General features: G+C 42.2%; 1 protein-coding gene across 12 annotated transcripts in view; it reads right to left on the reverse strand.

The window, feature by feature from the left end:
- kmt2ca (lysine (K)-specific methyltransferase 2Ca) overlaps positions 1-13048 on the reverse strand; it is a 147873-nt gene that overhangs the window by 87142 nt on the left and 47683 nt on the right. For all 12 annotated transcript variants that reach the window (XM_029116184.2, XM_029116186.2, XM_029116188.2 and 9 more), the window contains 2 exons: positions 12083-12301; positions 4724-4985 (listed from right to left, as the gene is read on the reverse strand). In XM_029116184.2, coding sequence (XP_028972017.2) covers positions 4724-4985; positions 12083-12301 — 481 coding nt within the window. The remainder of the gene's footprint in view (positions 1-4723; positions 4986-12082; positions 12302-13048) is intronic.

The following is a 13048-nucleotide window of genomic DNA, read 5'->3' on the forward strand; positions in this document are numbered from 1 at the left end:
AGGGTGGAAATGCAATCAGGCAGACATGATATGGAGGTGAGAATGGCATGTTAGTGCCGGGAGCATGTGCATGTCTGTGCTTGTGTGTGTGTGTCTCTCCGTGTGTGAGTGAGAGAAAGAGAGAATTTCTGAGCTGGGTGATGACAAGTAGCAAGTTTACATGAGTGCAAATAAAAGTGTGTGTATATAAATGTATGCGTGTATGTGTGCGCGCGCGTGTGTGCGTGTGCGTACAGGAAACTCCAGAGGTGCTGTCTCCTGAGCTCCGTGACCTTTTCTGCTTCACACCCCAATGAGCCCCAGTGTAATGCCAGGGATGACCTTTAACAGAGCCCCCATCTCCAGCACACACACACAAGTAATGCCCTGTCCTTAACACGGAGAAGAAACAAACAATGGGGGGTTTTAAATGCACAGCACAAACAGATTAACCCCCCCCCCCCCCCCCCCCCCCCGGCAAAAATAAATAAATAAAAACGTTTTATTTCGCGGAGAACAAGATGAAGTAGTCACATAATTGTCTATAATTAAAGGATTGGGGGGTGGGGGTTGGGGGGTGGGGGGGTATTGTGATAACACACCACAGTTTTGTGATAATTCATCTTAAAATACACAGCTTGACCCAGTTCCTGTTCGAATGTTATCTTTTTCATCCCTATTCACATCAGGAAAATGAAAGCTTTATATTTTTTATACAATGTAAAAACTATAAGGTGCACATAATGGTTTTTTTTATGTATAGGAAAAGTAACTGAAAACATATTCATGTTTGTTTTCATGTTTGTTTTCATGTAGTATCAGTGCCTGGAAGCTGCCATTAGTTTGAATTAGCACTGTACCGTAAAAATGGCTGACTGGATCAGATAGATTTATGCCATTATGCTTGCTAACTTATCCATACAGACAGAATCCCTTCTAAATCAAAGATCATTGCTGAAAATTTAAATGTAAGACCAAAAAATGTATATTAAACCTTATCTTCGCATAGGTCTTGTACACAAAAGAATGCGTCTTGCAAAATGTCATATTGTACTACTCACATTGTAACAGATTTTAGGAACTGTCTATGAAGTTTCTGCACAAAAAAAAACTTTATGTATATATATATATATATATATATATATATGTATATGTATATGTATATATAAATAACATAAAACGCATACCATGCCTGTACCAATGGCTGACTGGCCATATAATTCCACGTTTTGAAAGCTGTCAAGTCAACAAGCCTACATCTACATGCTAGATTTGGTTTGGCTACATATTTGTTTCTTTTTTACTGCAGTAGATACACTTTTCAGATTTCCATGAACAAGATCTTTCAAAATACCCACAATAGCGTCCTTGCGACACACTGACCATGGAACCCCTATAGACAAAGACCTGCTTTCGTTCAACTTCTCAGACAATCTTCTCAAACATCAATATTTCCATGTACAGTGGATATAAAAAGTTTACACACCCCTGTTCAAATGCCAGGTTCTTGTGATGTAAAAGAATGAGACAAAGATAAATCAGGTCAGAACTTTTTCCACCTTCAATTTGACTGATAACGTGAACAATACAATTGAAAAACAAACTGAAATCTTTGAGAAAAAAAAAAGAAAACTCACAATAACCTGGTTGCTTAAGTGTGATATTATTACAGCACTGTCTTTATGGGTAGGAGTCTATTAGCATGGCACATCTTGACGTGGCAATATTTGCCCACTCTTCTTTGCAAAAGCGCACCAAATCCGTCAGATTGCGAGGACATCTCCTGTCCACAGCCCTCTTCAGATCACCCCACAGATGTTCAATTGGATTTAAGGTCTGGGCTCTGGCTGGGCCATTCCATCTTTGGGTGATGTGCAGTGTTGTTTTTGTGCCAACCATACCTTTCGAAATATTGGCCAAAAAGTTCAACCTTGGTTTCATCAGACCATAACATTATCCCACATGCTTTTTTGGATGTTTTTCTTTGTAAGAAAAGGCTTCCGTCTTGCCACCCTCCCCCATTCATATGAAGAATACGGGAGATTGTGGTCACATGTAGAACACAGCCAGTACTTGCCAGAAATTCCTGCAGTTCCTTTAATGTTGCTGTAGGCCCCTTGGAAGCCTCCCTGACCAGTTTTCTTCTAGTCTTTTCATCAATTTTGGAGGTACGTCCAGTTCTTGGAAATGTCTCTCTTGTGCCATATTTTCTCCACTTGATGATTACTGTCTTCACTGTGTTCATATTTACAGACAAATAGTTTGTATAACATTAAAAAAAGCAATTTCTAGGGGGAGGTGGTGAAATTTAACCTACTTTTATAAGTCACTCGTGAAGTCATGATGTGCCTCATACAGATTCAAGAATCGGGTGACATTTGGTTGTAGCCCCAAGCACAAAGGATACCACAGAACTTGGTTCTGGTCCATTTCCAACCCTGCAGTAACATAGCTAGATAGGAAGCAAATTAGCTAACCAGCTAAACCAGCTAAAAAAAATACAGCTAATAATGTATACTGCAAAGGCATGTAAACTATTCCTAGTTAGCAAGGTAGCTAAGACGGGTACAGCAAATATTTATTTTCATAATCTATCTAAAAAGTTGCAATTCTATTCACAGAAACCTGTAAAAAGTGAAGAGTTAATAAGCCCAGCTATCAAAATGGATGATCGGTAGTCTAAATCCTCCTAAACAACCTTTGAGTAAGTCTGTCAATACTTACATTTATATATAATGCCAAAGCTGTCTTGCGACTTGCATATGCATGTATCTGTTGTGCTAACAAGAACAACTAGCTAACACCAGTCATTCTCTATGAGAATTTTTATGATAACTAATGTCCGTTTCCGAGTCATTACACAGGTACGTAACCAATAAGCTTTGATGATTTTCGACAATATGAATGAACTATTGATGTAAGCTACAGTGGGGAGAACAAGTATTTGATACACTGCTGATTTTGCAGGTTTTCCTACTTACAAAGCATGTAGAGGTCTGCCATTTTTATCATAGGTACACTGTGAGAGATGGAATCTAAAACAAAAATCCAGAAAATCACATAGTATAATTTTTAAATAATTAATTTGCATTTTATTGCATGACATAAGTATTTGATCACCTACCAACCAGTAAGAATTCTGTCTCTCACAGATCTGTTAGGTTTTCTTTAAGAAGCCCTCCTGTTCTCCACTTATTACCTGTATTAACTGCACCTGTTTAAACTTGTTACCTGTATAAAAGACACCTGTCCACACACTCAATCAAACAGACTCCAACCTCTCCATAATGGCCAAGACCAGAGAGCTGTGTAAGGACATCAGGGATAACATTGTAGTCTTGCACAAGGCTAGGATGGGCTACAGGACAATAGGCAAGCGGCTTGGTGAGAAGGCAAAAAACTGTTGGCACAATTATTAGAAAATGGAAGAAGTTCAAGATGACTGTCAATCTCCTTCGGTCTGGGGCTCCATGCAAGATCTCACCTCGTAGGGCATCAATGATCATGAGGAAGGTGTGGGATCAGCCCAGAACTACACGGCAGGACCTGGTCAATGACCTGAAGAGAGCTGGGACCACACTACGCCGTAATCCAGCTGCAGTGTGTGCAAACCTGGTCAAGAACTACAGGAAACGTATGATCTCTAATTGCAAACAAAGGTTTCTGTACCAAATATTAAGTTCTGCTTTTCTGATGTATCAACTACTTATGTCATGCAATAAAATGCTAATGAATTACTTAAAAATCATACAATGTGTTTTTCTGGATTTTTTTTTACAGACTTCTACATGCTTTGTAAGTGGGAAAACCTTCAAAATCGGCAGTGTATCAAATACGTGTTCTCCCCACTGTATGTGTAGCGCAAGTAGTCCAGTAACTACACAAAACTCCAGTATTTTTCCATCCTACTGCATTCTCCATATCATTTAGCTAAACCAAAACGCTGGATGAATCATCCTTCAGCATTCACCGTAAGATATAAGCAAACAAAACCGTTTTGAATGCCTCCCCCTTGTCCCTCTGCACCAGATACTAGGTGAGCATCGCCCTCCCTTCCTACATCCCTCCCTGTTGATGAAATTGCTAACACTACAGTTACGCTCAGAGGAACTGCTGTGGCAACGGCGCTCAACTACTAATTAGTAAAAATATTTTTAAAAGGAGGCGCCGGGACCTTTTGAACTGCTCTGTGCCCCCTCCAACCACACACACACAAAGTTAATGCTTAACTGTAAACACTGCATCAAGACAGTTTGCTTAATTACTTCCCCCTTCAATTCAATTAGCCAGCTCATAATCATAATCAGACAACCAGCAGTCAGTGGAAACATTCACCGCAGGAGTGCAGAAGAGGCTGCTGTGAAACAGAGCTAACGTGAACACGGGCAGAGTCACCCATTACACCCTGACGCCACGGCACAGCTGATGGTTACGGTGGCCCGGAGACACCACTCAAACACTTTCCTTTCCGCCGCTTAATTACAATGTCGTCTTTCCGCCCGCAGACCACCTTGGCTCAAATCGCACCACGGCTGGCTGCTCGCGACATCTGCTGCGACTCAATCTCCAGCCTAAAGCCGCGGCCGTATCGACAGCGTGGCTGACTCGCTAGACACTCAGGTTAAAGACGTCAGGGGCGTACACACACACACACACACACACACACACACGAAGAACGGCTGACCTCTCTTATTGAAGTCCAAGGCCTGGCCACCATGCAAACCCGCGGGCTCTCGTCACTCACCTCCGTGCTCCCTGAGTCTATGGCTTTGTCCACGTAGAGCAGTGAGTCCTGGGCCTCGCCGCGACACACCCCCTCAGACCAGGCTGCACAGTGCAGGTGGGCGCAGCACTGGCCCGTGGGGTCGAACAGGGACTGGACATTGACGTCATCAGGGAGGCCAATCTCACCCAGCTCCGAGAACCGGCGGGCCGGCTCCTCGCCGAAGGGATCCGTGCTGCCCGGTGCCGAGGACAAGTGAAGACCACTGTCCGGGGAGCTGACCCTGGACGCGGAGAGGAGACAGGTCAGCGTTCATTTTTACCCGATAGCAGTCACAATCGAAATCCACAGGCATGGCAAATGGAATCTGGTTATCGAACAACAAACTAATCAAAAGGCAGAAAACTAATTTAAACTAAAAACATAAATCAACGTCAGATGTGACTAACAGAAACGTCCTGTGTGTGACTACTGTGGCTGGTATCTGACATTAAAACCAAACGTATCAAATTCACAAAACCAACGTTTTAATGCAGGATAACAGTGTCACATTTGGCATTAGTTCTCTTTAATTCAGACAACGCTGTGACACCATTTCAATGATCTTTAAATCAGATAATGTTATAACCCTGTATCAAAGACAAGGAGTGCTCATTGATATTATAACTATCACCAATCATCTCCCTCGATAAGAAAGCACCAGGGTAGATAATGTCCCTTCTGGGCCAAAGCACAAGGATCAGTCTCTCTCCCTCTCTCCTTACCCACCCCCAGCCCCCCCAGCCCCGGATACAACCTATTCCAGGATTTGGGGAATGGCAATCTGGTGTTGTTGGATGAAGCCACCCCAGTACTCCCAGGCCACAGAGGAGCGGAAAAAAGGGAGAATTAACATTTAAAAAGAGAGCCCCCGGTTTGAGGAAGCTCTTTGCCCAGTACCGGGCATCAGTAGGGAACTGGGGATAAAAGGCTACTGTATACAACCCCCTCCCCCGCTCATCCCGGCAACATCTGCATTTACGGCTGAATACAAAAAGCTCTGCTATAGAAGTGTCTTTATTTGGACATTATTAATGCTTTAAAATACTTGCCTGCAAATTAAATAGAAAATGATTATGCATTATTTGCATTTTCTTTCATTTGATGCCTAACGCACACCACATCCCTTTCACATTAAGGCTCAAATAAATTGTAACCCCACGATTTGGGCAAAATCTCACTGTGTTCTTTATAGCCAATAGCTAATTAATAGCAATTTCTATTCACTTTGGGGAAAAGCGACAACTTGATGGTATATTGAGATGTTGAAACCAGCGCATCTAAAATTAGATCATGGAAATAATACATGCTGTGCTAAATTGACATTTTATAAAAGGAGCTGTGGTCCATTTATGCTATTGCACAAACACATGCTGATGTATTCTACATATGGGCAATGTTCCCTCTAGGCTGTGCTTGGCCATGCCACTCCACCAGAACTGCCATGCAGAAGAAACACGCAGAGAAGCAGGAGAATGAACTTCCCTCAACTATTAAAGATTCACCCTGTTAGTCACTATACTCCATACATTTTTCCCTCTACAGAAGGACGGTTGAATTAACATTATATTAGCCCTTTCCAGATAACATTGCAAAACCTAAATCGAACTATGCAAGTTTGATTTTGCTTGGATGGGGGACACTATTGACAAGCATTGTGAGATCAAAGCACAGATCCATCTGTATATGCCTGTGTTCATGTTTATATTATTTGCCAGTTAATGAGATATTAGCCTAGTAATAGCTAATTCCTTGTCAGTAACAGGGGGGATTGTTTCCTACAGAAGCAGAAAACATGTACATTTCCACACATCCCTCCAAGGCAAATTTGCATTTAAAAAAAAAAAGAAATCTTTAAGAGTCCCTGAAGAGGCTAAGATATGACTCCCCAAAATAATGCTATGACCACAATAGCATTTGTTTTGGTAAAGTGGTTTCTTGAATCAAACAAAACTATGGGTAAAATGTTCATGACAAGCCAATGCATGAATAATAAATCTAAAACGACCCATCGAAAGCAGAACTCCACCAGATATCACATGGACAGTGTTTTCAGAAAACAGCGTTTTTCCGAACACGAAAAGATTACTTGCGTTCTAACTGAATCAATAAACGTAATGCACTCAGGGTTCCAGGCGGCAGGAAATAATTGGCATATGGAATGCTGTGGGAACAGTTTGCAAAGTAACTAACAAAATGTGATTCTGAGCAACCTAGATCAAATAACCGAATCTGAGGTGTGTTAAGGTCCTTAATAAGTGAAAACACTGACATCCATGTCTGACTTTCATTGGAAGGAGTTGGCATCAAGTAAATAAACTTCATTTCTTGAGCACTGCCGTGACTCCATCTTTTACTTGTAACCAAACTGTGGAGCCCTCATTCTAGGCCAATCTATTAATTTAAGACTGGTGGCATTTCCTTGCCAACCATTAACTTTATAGTAAACCAAGTGGCAGGGCTGCCATTTGGGCTGAGCAAGAAATTACAGATTTTACCTTGGAGGGAAATCATTTTAAATAGCGGGCTTGGTGGTGAGATGGGTGCAGTGAAGGATGGCCTTGTATGCCTGTGCCAAAAGGCCTAATATGTAATCTATCCAGCCCCCTCCCCCCCATTTCTCTCTAGTGTTTGCTCTAATTTTGCTCAGCCATGGCTCATGCATCTCTGTCCAAGGACATGTTGCACATCGTTTTTGTTGAAAACGCTGCAGCTTTAATTACGAGCTGAATAACCTTCGGGAGGTTATGGACATGCCTTGTAGGCATTTACAGAACATTTGGCCTAAATGTTTGTGTTCTATTTACACAACAATATTATAAGTATTTGGAAAGAGCAGACGTATCTGGAAAACAAATGATAAAAAAAAGCATATTGTATTGTGAAATTAACACAAAAAAAACTAAATCAGGCCGAACGCTTGAATCAGGCCGAACGCTTGAATCAGGCTGAACGGTTTGCAAAAGTTAACAACCAATGAGGTTTTATGGTGCTTTCAAATTAACCATGTTAATCAAGTCACACAGTGGGTCATGCATCATGAACTAACTACCCACAGGACAATTTCTTCTTCAGTAGACTGCAAAATGACCAGAAGAAGACCAAACACAGATAATGCAAATATAAGGTTAATTTAAAATTGTTTAAATGCGAGTACAATCACAAGACTCTCCATTACCATGCGGGAATCAGGGCCATCAAAATAAACACATTAATGTATTTATTCAGAAATCTTGGGCGGTCAAATAAAATGACTCCCATCAAACTTTAGTACTTATCCCCACCTCAGTCCTCAATGATCATCCAGCCTCTTTGGGAATACATGGTTACTCTCTTTGGGACAGATGCCTCTCATTAAAGTGCAGTGTTTCATTAGGCCTGTGATTACTTTGGGCCTGTCAGAGCTACTTTCAATTAGATCAGCTTAACAAGCCCGTAATTTGCGACTGCACGCATGCACGGACATACACGCATGAACACGAACATAGAATATTAGAAGTGAGATCTTCACACAGATGCCTGCTTGCATACATACACAAATGTAAAGAAATTAGTAAAGGAATGGGATCGACAAGCGCACATGGGCACATATAAATGAGGTCACACGCCCCTAGTACAACTTCTCCTGTTAAAAGGCCAATTGAATGGGCAGGGGGATTGACAGGACAGAGGGCATGGTTAGAGTTGAGGTAAAAGTCAATTTCATATCACAAGCAAAAGTGAAATCAACTGCAGTTACATTCAATTCACAAAAGGAAAAATCCTAAGCAAAATTACTTAATTATCATAAATGAACAAATTATTTTTCAGAATAATTTCGGGGTTGAATGGATTCATGACTAGTGTAGGTTAGGCTACTTTTTCCTTCATCTCCTCCTAAATCTACCCAAACGGTGATTCATCATGTTGCTATTCAGGCCAAAACAGCACCAGGTCACAAGGGCTCAGTTCATGTAAACCAACAGTCCCCGGCCCACCACTTCTTGGACCCGGCCCACCTTAACACTTCTCGGACACAGCCCACCTTAACATTTCTCGGACACAGCCCACCTTAACACTTCTCTCTAGCTTGTTATTGTTTTCATTCCAGCTCCCCCTGTCTAGAACTGGCACAGAGCCAGCCAAGACTGGCCCACCAATAACAGAGCTCCAACACAACAATGCCCTGCGCCTCCTTGGCCGCCTGCCAGGAACCTGAGCGAGAGCATTGCGTCACCGTCCCTCAGGGAGGGGGGAGGCGCCTGATTGGTTCAAAAGCACAGAGCAAATTAGGAGGCTGTCCAATGGGCCCTGGGGTGTCTTCTGACGGGAGCCCTTTGTCAACAGTGGATCACGTGGAGTCGAAGTGACAGGAGAGAGAGGAAACCAGCGAGGGAGAACACCAGAGTGATGAAGAATATACCATGGCAAAACTGACAGCAAGCCTGAGCTGAAAGAGAGACAGAGGACAGAGACTGACAAGGAGAGAGAGTGCGAGAGAAAAAGAAAGGCCAGGGCTACAGAAGCTGGTAAGGCCTGCCAGTTAAATTCTCCCTTTTCCTTCATAGATTTTTCTCCTCTGCCCCTACACCCATCAAGTGACTAATCATTGGGGCCATTTTGGCACCACATTAATTGACCCAAATTGAATTCTAACGCCTGGATTCATTAGCATGCGCTTGCTTATTTGGGTCACAGTACTCCATCTCTCTCTCTCCTTCTATCCATGCCTCAAACAATGCACAATGGGGGAGAACACTAATTTAGTTTGCTAGAAAGACTTGGAGACAAGAGTATACCTGTTTACAGTAGGACCTATGGAAACCTCAGAGAGACATAAAATGGATTTCAACAACATTCTAAATTATATTAGTAGGAAATCCACTAAATGTATTTTACTTTAGAACATCTATAACATTTGTCCAAGATGATGACTATACAAAGAAAGTGCAACAGCGATTTGTATTTTGGAAATTGGCTTCCCCTAAAACCATGTGAGTTAAACAGGTCCTCCAGGAATCCAACAAATCTGCAATCTGAGAATACTTTACAAAATCAGTCATTCCCACATATTGTGCGAGGGCTTGAATATCTGACCAATCACCGCACAACTTTAGAAAAACACTGACAAGTCATCACATTAATTAGACGCCACCTAGATGCCAACAAGTCACTTGGATGCATTTACAGAAGCCAGCCTCTACTTTCATCAAAATATCTGACCATAGAAATCAGTTGCAATCAAAGTTTCAGTGTTTATAAAACTCCAGGCACTGACTGTTATGTCTTGATGAGAGTAGTGGTTTTCTGGCAAGATGACCAAATAGCTTGTTGGCATGGAGTTGACCTCTAATTGTAGTTTTAAAGACTTGGTTAGCCCAAGATTCAACTCTGCATGTCTCCGATTGAGAAATTATGAGATTTCTTTTTTCCTCTCAAACCATTCTCCTTTTTTTAAATACAAAAAAAAAATCTACTGTCAACTGAATGGAAACATTGTTAACCAATTTGGATATTTTTCACACCACTATGGTTTAGGTCAAAGCAGAAAACCAAGTCATTCCCTGGACAAGCCTTTATTATCTGATTTACTTGGCTCCATGCTCAAACAGTTGGTGTTCTATGAATGATTTGGGGATTTGTCTTTTCCAAATCCTTTTACTCTGATAAAACACTTCATTTCCCAATGCCTTATGCAATTGAATACATTAACTGGCCGGTACCGGCGAATCCGAAAGAGTCCGTAGGAAAACAGACAGAGCTATTTATAATAGAACGCGATTACGTTGTGCCGTCTCAGCAGGGGTGTTTTAGTTCATTGCATTTTTTCCCCAAGGCTTTAAATGACAGTAGGAATCATTGGGAGATAGGAAGGTGGACACACAGAGGTGAAGGATGGAGGCAGGTATTTAATCCTGGTCTCCGGCGGGAAGCTGCACGTGTGCACGCAGCCGGAAGTGTCACCGACGGATTAGCGCTATGCACGACAAGCGTGATTTGGACACAATCAAAAGAATTTGGGAAAAAAACACTCCCTGAAAGAAAAAAAATCGGAATACGGATCCACAGCCTAGGGTGCGCTAACACATTGCCCCAAGCTGACCACCCCAGTCTAGGTTTGAGTGACAATCGCGCCCCTAGCTAAGGAGTGACAAGAAAGCTCCACTGGCACTACAAATTGGCCGGCATTCCCTATGGAGCAGTCAGGCATGTTCAACATTCATTTCCTGAACACCACAGGCTAGCAACTAGCTTGGGCGCCTGCAAAAGCTGAGGTCGTCAGAGAGTGCCCTTAACTATGTAACTGTGACTTCCTGGTCGTAATCTTCAACTCTCACAAATCCATAGTTAGTCATTTGCCTCGTTTGTCTAACTGACAGGTCTCCACAATTGGAACTCAAAATAAAATACATCTTTCTATGTGTCTCAGTGGAACCGAAGTAATCAGAGGTATCCCATCATATACCACAAGCACATTCCCCAACCAGGTCTAAATTAAATAAACCTTGTTGCGGACTATATGGCCGTTTTCACTACCACTCAGAAGGCTAGCTAGAAAACGATGAGGACAGCGCTGTTTTGTTAGTAAAGTGTAAGTGTCTGAAGGTTTACCTCCAACATCTCACATTGTGATTCAAATTACGTTCAATGAGCAGCAATCATTAACTCTGGAATAGATTTATTTTTCATATGACTAATCGATTACTCCCAATAATAGTAGATAGATTAATCGACTATCAAAATAGTTGTTAGCTGCAGTCCTAACTCATATCCTCCCTCAATGCTTGTCTGTTTCCTTATATTGCGCCTCATCAATGACCAAAGATAATATTTAAGAGTACTATATTTAGGACTTTAAGGACAATACACTTTGGTGTCCCCATTTAGACGGCTAATAAGAGTTTCAGTGCCTGTGTGTCTCACTCCCAGGGCCTGTGTGTGTGTGTGTGTGTGTGTGTGTGTGTGTGTGTCCATCTCGCCCACTCAGTCCTGGTGCAGAACAGACCCACTTTCCCTTGTGCAATCTCAGCTGTCATTTTCTCTCCAGTAAAATCAATGCCAATGGTAAAATCAAAGTGTCAGCAGCCAATTCTCCTCCTCTCCTAGCTCAAAATGAAGACGTGTCTTTGTCCCAATAACAGCCTAGCCTAGGTACATTCCACTAACACCGTCTTCCAGAAAAACATGCCACTCTCCTGGGTCGAAACTGAGTAATCGGAATTTGAGATTCAACATGCATTCAGGAGACCATGTCAAGCATTACAACCACTATCTGAAAGGCCATCATAAACCAACCTAACAACTTGCCATGTGCAGCCCAAACCCAAAGATTACATCACAGCAGCATTAGACCAGTCTTACTTCTTCAGGCCCCTCCCGACGCCGCGATGCCCTGGGCTCTTGGTGTCCTGGTCATCCTCCTGGAAGTCATCTTCGTGGTAGTCATCGTCCTTCTCCGAGCTGCCGCGGCGGTTGCGGATGTGCAGCGGCACGTATCCCGGCGTGGGGCCGAACACCATCAGGTCGCCCTGCCCCAGGAAACTCCTCTCGCCGCAGTAACAGAAGGCACACAGCTTTTCACTGGAGAAGAAAAGGAGAACATCTTTAGCTTTCATTAGGCATAATAGAATGAAGTATTTTTATAGCTTGGGTTGGAGGACTCAGGGGACTCCCCACTTAAACAGACCAATTGTTAGGAAAAACTGCACCAAAACCAAGTTCTGTCTACAGACCAAAAGTGGTTCAAAAAAACCACTTGAAAGACAGAATCCACAGAGACCTGAGCAGCCATACTGTTTTAAATCTGATTCACTGACAAGCCGCCAACCTGTGACGTAAATACTGACAGCTACAACTAAAAATACAATAAAAAATAAATAAAAAAGGATTCACTGAGAGGTGCAGTAAATATTCATCCGATATTTGTTTTGAAAAACAACAGGTTGTTAATAAGGTCCCCTGGGAATGTTGTACTTTAGACGAAATCCGAGAAGCCAAATAAAGGGTTGATTGACAGAAAACAGTTTGAGGGGGGCACGGGGGGGTCATCAGCATGTACATAGCACTGCTGTCACACACAGGCACAAACAAACATGTATCACACCACAACAAAAGGGCAACATTGGATGGGTTGCATATAAGTTAGCTGTGAAGAGTTCAGTAGTCCGTAATTCGCAATAATAATTGTAATCCTACACAAGAATTTAACAATGAATGTAGCACTTTACGCTTTACAGTTAGAGCATAAATCGAAAAGACTGCCAGGTTAGAAAACCACATAAATTGAAGTAACTTTTTCCAGAAAGACGTTGCCAGAAAAATGCTGGT

This window comes from Esox lucius, chromosome 21 (genome assembly GCF_011004845.1).
Source record: "Esox lucius isolate fEsoLuc1 chromosome 21, fEsoLuc1.pri, whole genome shotgun sequence".
NCBI classification, from domain to species: domain Eukaryota; kingdom Metazoa; phylum Chordata; class Actinopteri; order Esociformes; family Esocidae; genus Esox; species Esox lucius.